At 34.4% G+C, this 19,639-nt stretch overlaps 1 protein-coding gene across 4 annotated transcripts; it reads right to left on the bottom strand.

The window, feature by feature from the left end:
* Window positions 1–1,677: 1,677 nt before the first annotated feature.
* Window positions 1,678–6,503, bottom strand: LOC131022561 (acetyl-coenzyme A carboxylase carboxyl transferase subunit alpha, chloroplastic-like). 4 transcript variants are annotated; one of them, XM_057952069.1, is made up of 14 exons: window positions 6,481–6,503; window positions 6,262–6,375; window positions 6,066–6,108; window positions 5,282–5,649; window positions 5,129–5,203; window positions 4,925–5,032; window positions 4,628–4,788; window positions 4,293–4,407; window positions 4,057–4,211; window positions 3,832–3,883; window positions 3,671–3,739; window positions 3,329–3,406; window positions 2,136–3,242; window positions 1,678–2,063 (listed from the first exon to the last, which is right to left on the bottom strand). In XM_057952069.1, exons 4-13 carry the CDS (start codon window positions 5,621–5,623, stop codon window positions 2,142–2,144), a joined length of 2,256 nt encoding a protein of 751 aa, XP_057808052.1. In that variant the 5' UTR covers window positions 5,624–5,649; window positions 6,066–6,108; window positions 6,262–6,375; window positions 6,481–6,503; the 3' UTR covers window positions 1,678–2,063; window positions 2,136–2,141. The 4 variants fall into 4 exon arrangements, with proteins under 4 accessions (XP_057808052.1, XP_057808054.1, XP_057808053.1 ...); XM_057952071.1 differs by having other exon boundaries at window positions 6,066–6,157; window positions 6,481–6,497; XM_057952070.1 differs by having other exon boundaries at window positions 6,066–6,151; window positions 6,481–6,497.
* Between the last annotated feature and the right edge of the window lie 13,136 nt (window positions 6,504–19,639).

Below are 19,639 nucleotides of genomic sequence, written 5' to 3'. Positions count from 1 at the left end.
TGTGTGATGTGATTCCCATGCAAGCGAGCCACATCATGTTGGGACGACTGTGGCAGTTCGATCGACATGTGACTCATGATGGATTCACCAACAGATATTCCTTTGAATATAAGCAGAAGAAGGTGTCACTTGTTCCTCTTAGCCCTAAACAAGTTCATGAGGATCAAGTGCAATTGCAAAAGGAAGCAGAGAAGGTGATGTCCAAGGAGCAGCCCATAGTTAGAAAGGAGAATGGATTTATGCATAAGTCCCTTCTTGCAAGACTAGTGATTGGAAGTGGGCCATGAAGAAGGAAAGGCCGATCATTGAGTTGTTGACCAATGGGCGCGTGAGAAAGAGTTTGAAGGTGTTTGAACCTGGTGCTAGGGAATGGTTGCATATGTGCAAGGACATGTTTCCTTTTGATGTAGGTGACGACTTGGATTTGAGAATAAATCCTCTTCAAGAGGGGGGGAATGATGCAACCCAAGGTTCGTCATTGAAGAAGCAGGAGTTGAAGAAGAAGCCATTTGAAGATGGTGGAATTGGCGCGTTAATTTTAATTTATTTGCATTTGGGCCGAAGTTGGAAGACTTTATTTATTTTATTTTCTGCATTGTTTTTTTAGAGCCCAATAGTTTAGTTTTTATGTTATTTTCGAAAATTAGGAGTAAGGGCATGTTTGGCTAATTAAGGTTTTATTTAAAGTTATTTCCTTATTAGACTAGGTTTAGTTTTTGCCTATAAATAGGACTTTATGTGTTTGCCGAAAATTAGACATTATTTTTATCAAAAACTGTGAGTTTTATTCTCTCTTGAGAGTTTTCGAATTCTTCTTGAAATTCCAAGTCGAATTCATCTATCGGCATAACGGCGAGTCAACCAACCCTCGTCGGGTGTCATTCATCGTCCCCGAGTTGCTGTGTCAACGTCACGTTGGGATATAAGAATTTCTTTCGCCTATATAATTTCGTGGGTTAAATTAAGAGGTTTTTGGATTCCATTCATCTATCGTTCGTTCTTCAGTATTCCGCTTGCATGTTCGTTTGAACGGTTTGGCAAGGATCGTATCAGTTTTAAATCAAATTAAAGATTTTTACGTAATCTTTAATTTAACATTCATGTTAAATATTTTTTCATAAATTGAAATTAATAAAATTCTGAAAATAATTAAAATAGAAAAGAGAAAAAAGAAGAAAGAAAATTAGGAAATAAAAAGTGAGAGAAAAAAGAAAATTTGGAGGCAAAAAAACTCTTCTTTTATATTATATAAGAATTTTCTTTATTATATTATTAGTTGGCCCAAAATTAAAATAACAATGATAAAATTTCCTATTTTATTTAAAGAAACAAATAAACAAATAACGCCCTAGTGCTAGACAATATTTAATTGATAGTCTAATAACTCTTCAGTTTCGCAAATGAGTTCAACAAATAACTGCAACAAACTCAACAGACATATTTAACGGAAATTTTGCTAATTTCAGTTGATTGAGATGAATTTTAAAATTTGGCGGTAATATTTTACCGTTAGAAACTCCTATTATTGTTCATCTATTAACTGAATTGTATCTCATAGACAACATATGGTTTGTGTACTCATGGATGAATGTATATACATGATTTTGTATCTTATAGATTAATTTCTCACATGTGTATTAAGATATCAATCAATCAGTCACCGATTAACAACATTGATAGGAAAAAGAAACAAATATCACCAAACCATTTTATTAAAAAGTTTTCCACATACGTCGTAATATCCTTTTATCTAATCTTATCAAAGTACAATATATGTCTCAAATACTACCAAAGTTCACAAAATATGCCCAATATTTGGATGGAACTGAGGTCATCTATAAAATGTGTCTACATCCATCTACCACAAGGCACAAACTGCAAATCAAGTCGATTGAAAGTCACGTATATCATTCAAAGAAACACCCAAGCAAATATGAAACCGGGAAGCAAATCCTCTTCTAGTTACCAGGCTCCTACGAATGCCAGCAACTGATGCTAGTAGACTTATGGTAGGTTTCTTGAGCATGCTGACGTGCTTCTTACAAACTCTTAGGCAGGCAACCCTAGTAATGCTTGAAATATTATGATCACGAAAATAACCATTCATAAGTAACAAAAATGGAATGTGAACTTACATTACATCAGGTGAAGCTGCGGTTGGTTTCCAGATTGACATTTACTTGAGAATCGTGGAGCTTGGATTGGTCATCTTCAGATTCAGTTGCAGCTTCTATCATCTCAGCCACCAACATCTCGTGTTTTTCTTTCAATTCCGTGGAGTTTATGGACTCAGCAATGGCTTGCTTCGTTTCTGCAGCCAAGGCCTCGATCTTGCTTCTTGATTCTTCATCTGGTGTATTTCCAGCTCTTGCCACCTCTGCCTTCAGCAGCTCGATTTTGTTTTTCAAATCTGAGGACTTGACGACATCATCTATAGTCATCTTGACTTCTCTGTTAAAAGCATCTAATTTTGCCTTGGCTTCGGAAGGTACCACGAACAAACCCAAAGATTCAAGAACGTCTTTGAATTCCGAATCTAACTCACTGCTCAACTTAGCAACCTTCTCATTTAGCTCCGGGTTTGACCTAACATCCGTTACTCCCGAGTTTGATAGCTCAGCCTTCAGTGTTTCAATCTTTTGTTTAACATCAGGACGTTCTACAAGTTCTTTGAATCTCTTATTGATTTCACTTTTCAAGTCAGCTTTGTCGGGGCTCTTCTTTGAGAAATCGAAAGCTTTTGACAAATCATTCAGCATGTCACGCTTATACATCAGGCTAGAGTAGTTGGGTGCCGAAGGAAGGCTATCCTCAAATTCGTCTATCAGCTGTTCGATCTTCTCCTTTAAAGCGGGATGTGCAAGCTGATCATTGACATTCCTCGATTTTACAACTTCTTCACGGACCATCATGATTTTTTCCTCCATGCCTAGAGCTTTTGCAGCCTCGTTATATTCATAGTCGAGCTCTATCTTAAGTTTCTCAATCATCTCCTTTAATCCTCTCTCGGGGGAGCCTGTGGATGACTTGGAGGCTTCTAAAATCTGTTGTTTCAGTTTGTCGATCTCATCCTTCAATTCCACCTCCGAAGTCTTACTCATCTGAACTATAGGTTCTTCTTTCTTTTTCATGTTGATCTTCCTTTTGGGATCAATTGGGATCCCCTCTTGGAATCCACCGATTTTCCGAAACTTTTGAGCCCTGTGTTTTAGTAATGATTCAGTGTCCATCTTTACGAGTTCCTGCAGATTCCAAGTATGTTCTAAGTTCTAGATTTCAGACAAACACTACGAACACTTGCTAAAATCGAAAGTGAAGCACCACTCACATCCATTGTTTCAACAATTGCAGTTTTTATCTGTTGAGAAGTCCAATAGGGATCTGCATGTGCACCTCCAAGAGGTTCCTGTATATCAATACGAACTTTTAAAACCTGAATGAATGCAAGATAGACTATACAAACAACAAGGATCAATCAAATCATTAAAATAATAAGCAAGCGATTACCAACGGTATACAACCCCAATGATGTTAACACATGAGGTATTAGCATTATTCTTTATCTTGAAAACTATGATGTTCCAATTATTATGGCAGCAGAGCAAGACGAAAGAGACGAGTGGCATGACAATTTGCACGTAGAGAATGGAAAAGGTGAACGATATATTACAGGTATGATGCCATCGGCAATCTGCAGCTTTGTCAACTCAGTTGCTGTTATCTTTAGTTTCTCAGCAGCCTAAAAATAGGGAGAGAAAAAAAAAAGTCGATAAGTTATAACTTGAACATCTCTTCTTGACATGTATACCAGATATGACCCTCTTAAATCACCTTTGGAGAAGCTTTTGCAGTCTTCCACAAGATTGCAGCGCATGCTTCAGGGCTATCACGTGAAGACGGAAAGGAAAAAGTCAAGATGCAGAAAATCGGTTAAACAATCATATCTTAGTTGTAAGTAATATTTGACTCATGATAAAAGACACCATTATATCTTGAATTTGAAGACGTAAAGCATCTCAAAATACGCAAGTATAAAGATATTGTCGTTTAAGGCACCTGGCAACATAGAAGACTGCATTTTCAAGCATTAGCAGCTTATTAGCACAACCAATAGCCAGAGCTCCGCCAGAGCCACCCTCGCCCATAACAATTGAAACAATCGGTACTTTTAGACCAAACATGGTTCTCAAGTTCTGTGCAATTGCTTCTCCCTATAAACGAAAGAACAAGAATCAGCCTGCAAACATTTGTCACCAACAAAGATTTTGCATCAGAGAACAACAAAACAGTACTTGTCCTAGTTCTTCAGATTTAAGGTCAGCATATGCCCCTGGAGTGTCAATAAAGGTGACGATCGGAAATCCATGGTGATCAGCATAGTACATCATGCGTAGGGCCTTCCTGTAACTGTTGACACCAGCATGTTAGCATTAGTATCCTCATTATACAAAATGCATAGTTGGGCAATGGAATTTCCAAATAGCAATAAGATGGAGCAGTTTCACATGGGATGGTAGTTTATGATTGTGCATTAGAGAAGTGGGAACTCGGAATGGTACTTTATGACATTGCATTACTTATAAAACAATATGTTAAAATGAGAAAAATACATGATCTATACACATACCCATGAGGGGTAGGCATCCCGAAGTTGCGCTGAATATTCTCTTTCGTGTTCCTTCCCTTCTGATGGCCCATGAACATGTAGCTTCTGCCATTTATGGTACCAAGTCCAGTGACAACAGCAGGATCGTCATATCCAGCTCGATCACCATGAAGCTCTACAAACTGGACATAGACAATTGAAAAAAAAAACTTTTGAATGGCTACTCATTTACCATGCGTTCAAAACTTTTATCTAGCAGTATCAACAATTATATCCAAATTCCAATGTATTGAAAACATTGCAGAAAAAATTATGGACCTTCTCAGTAATATTGAAAACATGATCAAGAAATGTTGGCCTGTTTGGATGTCGTGCAATATTGACACGTTGTATAGGAGTCAGATGCGTGTAGAGATCCTTCAGAGCCTGCAATCAGAACAATGAAAAAATGAACAAAATGGTTAGCAAACCAAGTAATAAATTGATAAAATAACATGATAATGCAGACATATTACTGAATACCTGTTGGTATTTATTTTCTAGTGAAATAATTTGATCGCTGAAATCCAGACCAGTGTCATTCGCCATCTTTTGGACCTGCATGGCATAACCAAGTGATAACGTTTTTTTGGATTGACGAGTTTATATACATCGAGGGAGTTTAATTGATCGTACATCAACTATCTTTTTCTGGAGATCCATCAGAGGCTTCTCAAAAGCCAAAGTAACTGGCTTTGGCTTCTCTTTCAAAGGCTTGAAAGGTGACAAGTGGCTAAGGACTCCACCCTTCACGTTCAGGTCCGGATCTTCTGGCCATGGGTATTCATGCTTCTTTGTTTTCCTAACCTTTGCAGATATAGAGAAGTCCCTCCTTTTCGCTCCCAGTTGGGCCCTACCAAGGGCTCTTAGGGGAACACCGGAAGCACCATTATTTGAGCTCCTAAGAAGATCAGAAGCAGTAGGCTTGGAAGACAAATTCCCAGAAAATGATGTCGGACACTGGGTCATCGAAGCCATCTTTTGACCAGTTCAACCAGAAAAATCTGGGTTGTGACAAGAGAGAAAAATATATCACAAAATGGCCAACGCAATGAATTTTAGAAAGCACAATTCTTGGGAAACAAATGTGACTTAGATTTATGAACCACATAAACCATAACTAAGTGTCTTTGCTAGTACTACTAGTCCTTGCACAAACAAACTCAATAAGCTGAAATTTCATGGTTTTGAATAATTCTCCTCAAACAAACTGATAAACACTATCAAAACTTTCCTGCTACTGAACTAATACGACGGGACATGCAGCTAAATCCAAGCAATAAATATCGAAAAACCTCAATTATATAAAGGAAGCAAGTAAATTGAAACAAACTCAACTCCAAATAAACAGATATCAACAAAAATCCAACAACCATGAAGCATAAAGATCTTCAACCAAAATAAAAACGTCCCCACTCACCTAAATCAAGCCGAACCGCCACGCTAGCTCAAAGTTCCTGAAACTACAAATTCAGATTCAGATCAACAAAACAGCATTGACACAATCTGATTCTTAAACCAAAAAAAAATTAAATAAATAAACAATCTAAGGAAGAAATAATTAACAAAACAATCTAGTAAACTAAATGCAGCTAAATATCGGAAAGGAATCGTACAGTCATGAAGAGGCAAATGAGAGCAATTGAAGAGAGGTCCGAGTGAGGGAGAGAGAAACTATTATGTAAGGCGGAGCATAGGAGAGATCGTCAGATTGAAGCTGTTCACTGAAACTACAAGGAATAAATTAAAATACTGTTTTTTATTATTTTCGATGATTTCTATGCTAATTTTTTCTTTCTTTTTTTGAAAAAAATAATACTATCAATAATAACAACCTGTGTGTTGAGTGATGGAGGAGAGCTAGCCACTTTGGGTTTGGGTTCGGCCATTAAAACGGAAGAGGGCCAGCGTGATGCAGAAGAAAAGAAAAAGAAAAAGAGTGAAGAGAGAAATTCATTGCTCAGCAGAAGAGAGAAAATTAGAGTGAAAAAATAGGTAATAGTGTTTTAAAATTAAAGTAACTGCACAAGGATATATATACGAGGGCTAATGGTAAATGAAATAGACGAATGGGCTTGAGAGTTTTCGGAAAAATGAATGGGCCGTGGTTGTATCCCATGAATATCCAAATTTATTTTAATTTTAATAAAGCTTATAGTGAACTTGTCATCTAAATTAGTATTCAAATTTGGAAAGGGGATTGGCCGTAGTTGTAGTCCACTTTTCATGCATATGTCAACATTTACATTTATATCACAATTATTTTATTAATAATTGTTACTCATAATTATCTTTAAAAATATTAGTTATGTTAATATAATAAGACGATATTTATACATTTAAGACATACTAGTAATACAATAATTTCTAAAATCTTCCTCAAAATAAAAATAAAAAATACAATAACTTCTAAAATCATTTATTTCATTTTTTTATCTACATGTGTGTCCAAAAAATATATTTATTTATATTATAATCATATTTATTGCTTTCTTTTGTTTATCAAATTGATTATTAAGAAGATGAAGCGCAATCTGTTGGTAAGACGCTTCTCTTCCAACTAATAGGTCAGGGGTTCGAGTCACCTAGAAGGTTAGAGTATGAGTGTGTTTTTCCTTTCTTTGAGTGTAACAATTTTTTTTAAAAAAAATAATTGATTATTAAATTAAATTATATATATATATATATAATATCATTGCATTGTTTAAATTTATTTAATTTTAACTCATTTGTGTATTTCAAAATATTTAATTACATTAAAATTGATATTTATAATAAATAAGTGTATACTAATATTTTACATATTTCTTATATTTTGATTTTATATATATATATATATATATATATATATATATATTTGAAGAGAATAATGACCACTTTTTATTGGTTTCTTACATAGTTACATTCACTCCAATTTAGTTTGATATACCCCACTATCCAAATAGATATTTTGCATTGACGAATAAGAGAAATTAACAACCTCAAATTACATGTGAAGGGAGTAATCAAATTCCATAAATTATTAATTTAACACATGACGAATCATGTCACAAACAATTTTCTTCATTTATTTATTATTCAAGAAATAGCATAAATAAATGTGGTACTTCATATGTAAAAGAAACAGTGACGTGTCAGAAACTCAGAATTTATTGATTTAACAAATGAAGAGTTATTTGACCTATAATCTCTTTCAGATTTAAATGATACAATAGAAGGTAAATTATTTTTTTAAACTAAAATTTTATTATTTTATGTATTACTATTTATTGATAGTAAATGAAAATAATGAATATTGCCATATCGGCGGTACATATAGAACTCTTATTTGATTTTAGCATTTAATTATAATTTGATTTCATTTACTTACCCGCATTGTCTTATATGTATGTTCTTTTATTTAAAATATTATTTAAAAATAATGCTTGCTGGCCGTGCAATGTATAGGTGATGTTCGCCGCGCATCGCGCGGGTGGATGTACTAGTTTGACTAAAAAATATGCAAATATCTACCGACGCCGCCCCCTTTTTCCTCGGCGGAGAGCACCGCCGTCAGCCACGACCGCCGGCCACCCCTCGCCCGTCACCCTCTCAACTCCCTCTCTCGTCTCTCACGTCTTCTCCCTCCAAAAACACAACACCCTCACTGAAGCAAATCTCTCTCTCTCTTTTTGAAGGCTCCGCCGCCCGCCTCGTCGGCGGCTCGGGTTTGCTATTTGCCTCCGCCGCCGATTTGGGGCTAGGGCTTTGCCGCCGCGACCGCCGCCGATTTTCCCTCTCGCATCTGGTTTGGGTGTCTGGTTTTGGAGAAGCAGTCGCAGGCGACGCCGTTAGGGGCGAAGGAGCAGAGGTCGTCGTGAATATTGATGTGTGTGTGTCGAATGGGGTAGAAGGCTGTTGTTGTTGTTGTTGTCTGGTTTGGGCTGTTGTTGTTCTGAAATTGAAGGAAATTGGGGGGCTGAATTTGGGGATCTAGGGTTTGTAGGTGGTGGCGCCGCCGCTCATATGCGGGCGGCGGTTACTGAGAAGCAGATAGGAAATGAGAGGGGAAGAAGGAACGAGGGCAGCGACCGTGGCCCTGCTGCGGTCCCCGGAGCTTGAGAGGCGGCGGCTCTGTCGTCGTTCCGACTAGAGTAGGGGAGAGGAGATGGAAGGTTAGAGAGGGAGGTTGCGGTCGTCGGAGATGAGAGAGGGACGCGGTGGTTGTGGCCCTGCTACGGTCGCCGGAGCTTGAGAGGCGGTGGCTCGGTCGTCCAAAGAAGATGAAGCCACTTCTTTAATTTCATTAATTAAAACATTTAATAATAGTGGGGCCACACAATTAAAACATAACTATCAATTTCTTAATCTCCGTGCCCAAAAGAAAGTAGCCACATTTATTGGGACGGAGGGAGTATGTTTTAAATCTGAAAATTAAGTGCAAAACAGGCGGAAAAAATATATTGTTGGTGGGTCGAACCCAGACCGAACCGGTCTCGAGTCGGTTCACTATTAGTTGTCTGCAACTTTCGCCCAGATTTCCACTTAATAATAATAATAATAATAATAATAATAATAATAATAATAATAATAATAATAATAATAATAATAATAATAATAATAATAATAATATAAGTAATTGAAGTTCGATTGCTCCTATGTTGGGCTTCCTCGGCGAGGCGAGGCTTGCGTGATTTTGTTAGGGATGATACATTGTTGTATTAACTTAATTAATTTTTTAAATATAAAATCCAGCCTTAATAAATGGGTTTTGTATCTATTTCTTGGTACTGAAAAAATAGAGTCGAACAAAAATCATGAAAAAATCAAGATAATGTCATTGCAATGTTTACATATTGTGTTGTAATTGCAAAATTCGAATAACGATTGTTTACTTGATATAATTAACGTATTTTTAGCTATGAGTACGTCCATAGCTATGTTGCATAGGTACGGAGGTGCGAATGCGGGGGCGATACGATACGAGTACGGGGATACGGATTTTTAAAAATTATAGGGTGCGATTTGGCAATGATACATCTAATTATTAAAATTTTATGATATATAATGCTTATAAAATATGTACAATTTAAATTTTCTTAAATTAATTATATGTAATTTACATTTTATTTTACCCAAAAGTTAAGCATTTTCAATTATATAAGTTAATTGAGCAACAATATAACGATTCAAATATTATTAGTCCAATATATAAGTCATAACTGAAAATAAAATTATCAAAATAACCTTGTGTAGGCCTTTAGTGCACGAGATACGCGAATTTCGCCTATGGAATTTGCGAATCCGGTTTATTTTTATAAATTGGTTTAAAAGATACGCCACGTGGCGAATCGGGTGCGAATCCGACAAGAATCCGAGAGAATCACACCCTAAAAGAATCTGATTCGCCGTACATGCTAATTTTTAAAGAATCCGTGCATCATAGATCCATAGTTTTTTTCTTTTCTTTTTTAGAATGTCATAATCTCTTGAATTACAATATAAAAAGAAAAATGGTAAAGCTTGAATTCGGTCAAATATCATTAACTCAAATAGTTGTTTATATATATTGCACAAAACTTTGTTTAATGTGAATTTTAGAATTTGATCGTCAATAGTTGTTAAAATTAATTATGAAACTTTATGACATTGCGTGAAGTGTGAAGCAATTAAAATAAAGAGTAAAATTTTGAAGTAGTCAAAATGAAGCATAAAACATAATTTATAGCCACACATTGAAAAAATATAAAATTTGGCCATTTTTATTGATCTGGACGTTTTTACCCTTAATGAGGCGGACCGGGTAGGATCAGGCACGCGGGTCGCGTGCGGGTCGGGTTAGGCACTTATGACACTATTAGTGCCATAAGTGCCAAGATTTTACTTTGGTTTATTTTGGATTTGGCACTAGTAAAATGATAATTTTGGCACTTATGGCACTAATAGTGCCATAAGTGTCATACGTGCAACAGAAACAACAATAATAGAATCAAGAAATCATAAATGGATAATTTAAACCCTAAATCGAACATCTAAACCCTAAATGGAACATCTAAACCCTACGGAGAAGTGTTTAAAATGGTTCTTATGCCATAAGTGCCAACGGAAATCCAAAATAAAACCAAGTAATAAAATGATGCGTATGGCACTAATAGTGCCATAAGTGTCATACGCGCAGCGGGCGCTGGCTTTTCCCCGCGAGCGCGCAACTCACCCATAAGCTTCCAGCGGCCGCGCAATCATCCCAGCGGCCGAGCAATCACCCCAGCGGCCGAGTAAAAAGGGCAAATTAGGCATATCACCTAATTAACATATTTTGATGTTTTAAGATTAGGGGCCAAAAATTGATTTTCAATTTTCATTATGACCAATTGAGTATATTGTTTCTAAAATAAATTTATGAAAACTCAGGTTCCGTAGCTATGACGGCAGATTATTAGATAGTAAAAAAAAATGGCTGGAATTAGGTGCATTTTAGGTGAAACTATACTAATTTCCAGTTCAGATGTAAATTGTATTTGATCACTAGTTTTTAGAACATTTTTTTTTTGTTTGAGGCAGTCTCATGTACACCCGAGTTTTTAGAACGTTTCAATTTTATTTATTTATTTAATTTTATTTATGAAATTAGGTGGTTGGGTCGTGACTAGCACGCACCCAACCATTTCTTCGTCTGATTCGTTGGGGGGGAGATGGCTTCGGGGGAAGGAGGAAGGGGGCGCGGTATTGGGGGGGTGCGCGTGGGCCGGGTGCGCACCGCCCTGCGCACCCCCCACTATGGATGCTCTAAGAGCATTTGTAGTGGAGAGCTAAGGTGAGCTCTTAAAAATGGTTCCCACCATTTAAGAGCCAACCCCATAGTGGGAGAGCCTCCACCTTGGCTCTTAAATTTAATTTTTGATTTTATATTTAATTTTGATGTTATTTTCAATTAAAATTAACATTAAATTTAACAACATAAATTTCATTTAAATTAAAAATAATACTATCAATAATAACTACATGTGTGTTGATTGTTGAGTGATGAAGGAGGAGAGCTAGCCACTTTGGGTTTGGGTTCGGCCATTAAAACGGAATAGCTTACCCTAGGCCAGTGTGATGCGCTTTGCCTTAGGATTTGAACACGTGTCACACCATTCAAAACCACTCGGTTCACCTCTATATTAACCAGAATGGTTCATTCAAAACCACTGGGTTCACGCTCCATTTTGTGCTATACATATTTGATTAAAAAATATGCAAATATCTACTGAACTAAAATTTTATTGACGGAAAGTGGAAGAAAACAAAGACGTATCGTACCGTCCCACCCCTAGTCTTTTCATTAAAAATAAATTATGCAGTAAGTATCTTAAATTTAATATGTTTTAAATCTGAAAATTAAGTGCAAAACAGGCAGAAAAAATATATTGTTGGTGGGTCGAACCCGGACCGAACCAGACCCATTGTCCAGGTTCGATCCGGTCTCGAGTCGGTTCACTCTTAGGATACGGTCTAGGTCAGTCAAACATTTCAAAAAATTCGGTCCATCAAACTCGACGGGTCGGTACGGATCGGTCCGGGTCCGACCCGCTGCTCACCCCTAGAGCCTACGCCGCACTAGAGTATCAGGGCAGTTCGATCCAGACTCCAGAATATAAGTCTGCACGAAGGGGCGGTGTATGGGGCGCGTGCTTCCACGTGCTCGTTTTTAAAAAATTCAAAAATTAAAATAAAAAATTTGAAAATGTTTGATTTGTAAAAAAAAATCAGAAAATGTTTGGAATTTTATTTTAGTTATTGTATTTGATTTTAATTAAAATAATGTGACAATTTTAAATTTTAATGAAATGTAGAATTTAAAAATTAAAGAGTACAAATGAAAATGGAAAAGGAAAAATTAGAGCCTCTTTTAAAGCCTTTGCATTGAAGAGTGGAGACTTTAAGGTGGTGAGTGGTGACCACCTCCTTACTCCTTAGAGCCTTCCCACTGAAGACGCTCTAACATCTTTTTCAGTTACTTTCTCTTCGTTTTATTTTATATACATAAATCATCGATTTTATTTTAATAATTTATATAATATAATTATCTTAAGTTTGTAGTTAATAAACAGATAAATAAGTAATTATAAAAAAGTTGATAATAAAAAGTAAATTAAAAACAGTTGCATAGAAACAACGAAAATTAAGGGAGGGAATTGTCGAGACATAGTGGTGAAAGCAACAACAACAACAGCAGCAACAACAACAACAACAACAATAATAATAATAATAACAATAAAAGTGTACTAATTCATGGCCTATGAGAGGAAACATCGGTTTTAAGAAAAAAAATGTATTGTTTATTAGTTGAGTGGAGAAAGGGACCCACAAAGTGTATTGCTTATTAGTTGAGTGGAGAAACGTGTATTGTTTATTACCAATTAAAAAATGTATAAATAGTTACTAAAAATAGGTAGGACATGAATTGGTGGATGAACCAAAAAAGAAAATAGGACATGAATTGGTGGACGGAAGGAGTACATAATAATAAGATATACATCTACATGCAAAAGCGTTTATAAATTTTGAATAGCCAACTATTGAATGTATATATGATTCGTAGAGCCTATGCATAGATTGCCAGGAGTCCGTGTATTGGACGCATTATTTCCCTAGATGACTTGGGGACATTGTTGTTGATGATTTTGATTAATGCAAGTTCATTTCTTTTAATTCAAAGAAAAAATCAAAACTAGAATAAATAATCTTTTACTTTAAAATTGTTGGTTAACTCACATAAAAATATGTTCTCACACGCACACACACGTACACATTTTGTATATATGTATATAATCACATGTTATATATTTATAATTATATTTAAATTTCTTTGTTCACATGTAAATTATTGTTCCATTTTATTCAATTAGGTGTGGTGCGACTAAAACGTGCATTTTGATACGAACTTTGGAAAGTTCCATCATGCACCTAGGTGCACTGCACTCCCTACTCATTCTGATGACAAGTGGCGGACCATTTAGTTTAGGTTTAATTTTATTATTGTATTTACTTAACTCTATCTTGGTTCAAAACAGTGGCCCCCATCTGATGTAAAGCTCCATTGAGAAGTTTAGGGGGTGTATTCAATTCAGAATTTAAAGAATTTGTTTGCATTTCAAAAGTCTATAGATATTTAATTCAGATTTTAAGAAGTGTTTAAAATTCTGTTGGTATTCAATTATGACTCGTAAATATCCATCAAAATCTGGTCATGGATTTTATAGGATTCTTAAGGCCTAGTATAAATATAAAACCCCTTCTAAATCTCACATCTCCGTAAGAGATTTTGACATATTCTGCCTCTCTCCACCCAAAGTTGAAACGTCAACAAAAAAAGAAGACCAACTGATCTGGACAAACATGATAAGATATTTTAGGTATGTCAAATGTATTATGTCAAACCCTAATATTGAAAATTGTCAAAACTATGGGCATGAGATAATTTGTAGCATAAATTGTCAAATTTATCATAAATCGGTTCCAGTATCGATTCAAGTCACTACAACAAAAAATGGTTTTTCAGACACCAAAAAATGCCCCAATATATGCTTTATTGGGGCACTTAGTACATGTGCCTCCAAGTATCGTGTCCCAATAAGGTTGGAAATATTTTTTATGTGCCTCGATATCAATAGATTACCCGACAATTTATTATGCCCCGAAATTGATTTCTAGAGGCACATAAAAATGTCGTTTAAAATGTTTCGAAATATATTGATAAATTTATAGGGATATTTATTTGTGCCTTCAAATGAAATATTGGGTCATTTATTTGTGTCATTTGCTCAAGTATTGAGACAAAAAATATGTATCCTTAAAATCCGTTTTATGTCCTCAAATTAATGTTATGATGCACTTATGTGTATCTTTTGCTTAAGTATCTAGACACAAAATGTATACCGTCAAAATTAGTTTTATGTCCGTAGGTTAATATTATGCGGCACTTATTTGTGTCCTTTGATCAAGTATCGGGACAAAAAATGTGTAGGCTCAAATTTTATTTTATGTGCCTAAATTAATGTTATATCAAAACTACACTGGCAGCCTCTCTAAACTGAGGGCCGTTGTCTTTGATATGAGGTCGTGCATTATCTTGTTGAATAAAAATGACTTTACTTGCAAATGGTGGTCATTTCTACTTAATTGCTGGTATGATTTGTTTGCGAAACAATTATTGCATTAATTTCAACATGAAAATACAAAAGTTAAGATAAAGTACAAATGGATTATGTTACAATCATCATACAATTACATAATTGACATAAATCATCACTAAAGCATACCTTCTTGAGTATGCAGTCTTTTATTACTTCATTTGTGATGGATTGAATTTATTTTTTCTCTAATGTGCATGCCTCCTTGTTCTTGCTCTTCCTTTGGGCTGGAACCATCTCTGTAAATGGGAAAATCTCAATTTTACTATCAAACAACAAACTCACATCTTGTGAAAATATGGGTCTACATACAACGCACATTAACATCACTTTTGTGATTAATTTTTTCGATTTTCAAGTTCTGTGCGGTTGAGCCTCATCGGGTGTTAAATAAAACCTTTGAGAAGCTTTGATTATGTAAAACGACTTCTCATCAAGATGCACAGTATTGTGCATGCTTTTGAATTGAGTAATCTTGAGGATTCTATCATATTCGATGGTTTTGAGAGAAAATCTCAAACGTAACAGCTTGTTAGGAGCAATTAAGTCGGGTTTAATAGCACTAGTGTGAACTTTGATCAAACATTTGTTAATTCATCTCCTGACTGTGCTTTTACTGCAATTTGTTCCAATAGCAAGCCTTCTAATTGTGTTTTTTTTGCTTAACTCCAAGCTTGATATCAACTCTAGGTCAATGTCCACTGTCTTTCACCTTGGTTTTTGAATTTTAGTACTTGTCGAATTAATATGCTCACCATTTTCATGTTGTTTCCTTGTTGCAGTCCATAACCGACTCACAGTCCATCGAGAGCACCCAAACTTGATGATAGCTTCTTGAATCTTCCCTCGTTTCGCCTTCCCGTTGTTGGTGTCTTGAAGAAGGAACTGCACAATCGAGTTTTGTCTCGGCTGTAGTTAGATCATGCCTTCTCATTTTGTAAACTTTGGGAGATTTAGCTTTTGTTTTCTATGTTTGTAAAATTTCAGAATTTGGATCTTGGCTGTAGTGACTGAGTTTGACTCTTGTTAGCTTTCATAGATGCTTTTGGGACATCTCTTAGAGGGGAATTTAAATCCTTGTTGAAATTAAAATGAAAATGATTTTATTTTGAGACTTGTGCATTTTATCTCTTAGTTTGGCGCCCTTAATTTCAGTCTTTGTTAACCAAATAAATGGCGACAAGTAGCTGTTGAAATAGAATTTTTATTAAAAGGAAAAGAGAAAGAACAAGAACAAGCGAAAACACCCGCGAGAAGCCACGAGTAACCGAAAAACAAACAAGACTAAGGGAGCAGTTTTAGAGGATCATCCTCATCAGAAGAATCTTCATCGTCTAGCAAAATGGCGACAAGTAGCATTATGGTACAACATGTTTAATTTTGTAAAGCAGAAATTTAAAAGTAATCATGTTTTTAATTTTTAAGTTTACTTAATCTCAAATTTTTTAAATAACATAATTTGTTGAAAGTCAAAATTTAATTCAAAATCAACAATAATTAGTAATATTAACAATTTCCTTAAACATGTGGGTCATCCTATTTATTCATCTACTTTAACTCTCCTTAATTCCCTTGCTGAAAAGAAATACTCCATCTGTCCCACTAAAAGTGGCATGTATTACATTTTGGGCTATCCCACTATAAGTGGCCTATTTTCATAAATGGAAAAATTTAACCCTTAAAAAAATGTAGGCCCTACCACTTTTAACCAATTTACACTCCTTAATTTTCGTGCTGAATTTTTTTGAGCCACTTATAGTGGGACAGAGGAAGTAGGTTATTGAAAAACATATCTATTATTTGATTGTCTTCTTCCTCTCTAAAACTCATCTTTCGACAACTATTTTTCTTTCGTCCTCTCTGCAATTTCAACCCCTCATTCTCCAACCTCTGACAATTCATATGCAATGATGTTGGCTCAATAAGGACTTAAGATAATTTTTAATAATTTTGATATATTTTAAAACAAAACAAAACAAAATAAAATAAAATGATAGGGGCTTGACCCATGTCCCCTCCTCCATATGAGTACAAATACATATACTAGTACGTTCGCCCGTGCGATGCATGGTGAACATCAAGATTGAACGATATTTTAAATAAATAAATATAAATATTAAATAAAATTAAAAAATAAATAAATGCAAATTGTTTTAAAAACACTAATTACTCAATCAAGATCCTAAATCTAAAATTATTTTTCAACCTTTTGTTTTCAATAGTTGAAATAGCAATTAAATTTTATTAATTGATAATAAGTATAATTATATAAATTCATCAAAATCAAAAGCAAGTGTAAATAATAAGTATCAGTTATGTATCATATAGATATTTCAATATGTACAAAACCATCTATGTGCAGTATATTTTTTTCAATGAATATTCAAATAATATTCATTCAAGCATTTTATTTAAAATTTTAAAAATAAAATTTATTCGGCCTTCGGGGTATCTAATAGATGAACCATCTATCTTGTATACAATAATAAATCAAAATCCTAAAATGTTACATTATATATATGTTATAATTATGAGTTTGAGTATATAAACAAACCAATGTAATGAAGATCAAATTGATGAATATTTAAATCAATTTAAATTTTATGAAAACTATAACTTTATCCGATATAGATTATATAATACTCCCTCCATCCCCAAAATAAGTTCCTCTTTGGGGACGGCACGAGTTTTAAGGAAAATGGTAAAGTGTATTGATAGTGGAGAAAAATATGTTATAATTAGTATTGGGAATGGTGAAAAGGTGAAAAAGTGTTATAATTAGTATTGAGAGTGGTGAAAAAGTGAAAAGTAAGAATAAATAAAGTATTATTAGTGGTGGGTTAGTTGTCCAAAGATAGAAAGAAAGAAAGAGGAACTTATTTGGGGGACGTCCCAAAATGGAAAAAGATGAACTTATTTCAGGGACGGAGGGAGTAACCTTTAGTAAATTATTAAATTCGACCATTTTTTATGCAAAATAATATTATATAAATTACACTCATTCTTTCTATATAAATTTGAAAATAATATACTCCCTCCGTCCCTGAAATGGCTTCCTCTTTGGGGACGGCACGGGTTTTAATAAAAAGTTGTAAAGTGTATTGATAGTGGAGAAAAAATGATATAATTATTATTGGAAGTTGTGAAAAGTGTTATAATTAGTATTGTGAGTGGTGAAAAGTGAAAAGTAAGAATAAATAAAGTATTATTAGTGGTGGGGTAGGTTTCCAAAAATGGAAAGAAAGAAAGAGGAAGTTATTTGGGGGACGTCCCAAAATGGAAAAAGAGGAAGTTATTTTAGGGACGGAGGGAGTATGATTTATTTTTATAAATAAAATTGCTCAATTTTTTAAATTTAATTTTATAACATTGTTTCGAAAAAAAATTATAACATTGATTAATAATGTTATATTATTTTAGTTGGATTTTAATTTTATTAAAAAGTTGATAACAATTGTGCTACCGATGAATTGTGAGTTAATAAGTAACCAAAAAACTTGAATAAACATGATAACAACTATTTTTGTATGTGTTTAAATTTTACTTTATACTATTTTACCGATAATTATTTTATCAATGAGATCCTTTCTCCACTTATTTTAAACATGTTCCCTCTCATCCACACCAAAGTTAACATGGACCGATGGAGTATTATATATCGAATTAAATTTTTTATCATGATTTTTAATTAGAGCAACATATTGATTATCTTATCATGAGTGAAACTACACAATGAGTGGATTTTGAAAATAGCCACTTTGAAATAGTAAATTTAAAAATTGTCCACTAAGATAAAAAAAAATAGCCACACTTACCATTTTACCCTTGCATATAAAAATTTAAAATTACCCGCGCATTCACACCTTGTCGAATTCACAACCAGCATGCATTTTAGTTGTGAATTCAAGTAGTCGTGAATTTGAGTTTTAAAGTTTGAAGTCACAACTAAAAATAGTGTTAGTTGTGAATTCAAGTTTTAAAGCGTGAATTCACAACTATAAAATATCGTTAGTCGTGAATTCAAGTTTTAAAGCGTGAATTCACAACTAGAAATATAGTTAGTCGTGAATTCAAGCTTTAAAACTCAAATTCACGACTACTTGAATTCACAAGTAACAATAGAGTTGGTTGTGAATTCGAGATTTAAAACTCGAATTCACAACTAACACTAGCAATTCAGTTGTGAATTCATCAAACTGGTTGTGAATTCTAATTTTAATACTCGAATTCACAACCAAAACAATTAGTTGTGAATTTGAGCTTTAAAATTCAAATTCACAACCAACACTAATAATTCAGTTGTGAATTCATCGAGCTGGTTGTGAATTCGTAGATCTAGTTGTGAATTTAATAACATTAAGTTGTGAATTCATAGATCTGGTTGTGAATTCGCAAATCTGGTTGATAGTACACAACTTCAAATATATAATTAAATCTACAACAATTTTCTCAATCATTTTTTTAAATTGTTGTAATTTTTTTTTGTTGTGAATATTTAATTGTTGCAGCTTCCACTATACCTTTGTAGCCTCCCTTGCAGCTTCTCATCCCTATATATCCACCAATCACAAAAACATGCCTTCACAAATCTTCTTCGACGAAGAGAAGACGACATCACATCTAATTTTCTTCTCGATAAAACAGTTTTCTTACGATGATCTTCACCGCGCTCAGCCATCTCTGGATCCTCGTCTCCAGAGTCGTCGATTCCATTTTCTTTAGTTGAGCATTGCTTAGGAGAGAGAGAGAAAGGAGAGAGAGAGTGAGAGAAGGAGATAGAGAGAGAGGTGCACAGAAATCTTACTTGAAATTTAAGAGATTCAAATCCAATGCATCGGTC

This window comes from Salvia miltiorrhiza, chromosome 4, assembly GCF_028751815.1.
Source record: "Salvia miltiorrhiza cultivar Shanhuang (shh) chromosome 4, IMPLAD_Smil_shh, whole genome shotgun sequence".
NCBI classification, from domain to species: domain Eukaryota; kingdom Viridiplantae; phylum Streptophyta; class Magnoliopsida; order Lamiales; family Lamiaceae; genus Salvia; species Salvia miltiorrhiza.
The sequence above is the reverse complement of the archived record's forward strand: the minus strand, read 5'-3'. Positions and strand labels throughout refer to the sequence as shown.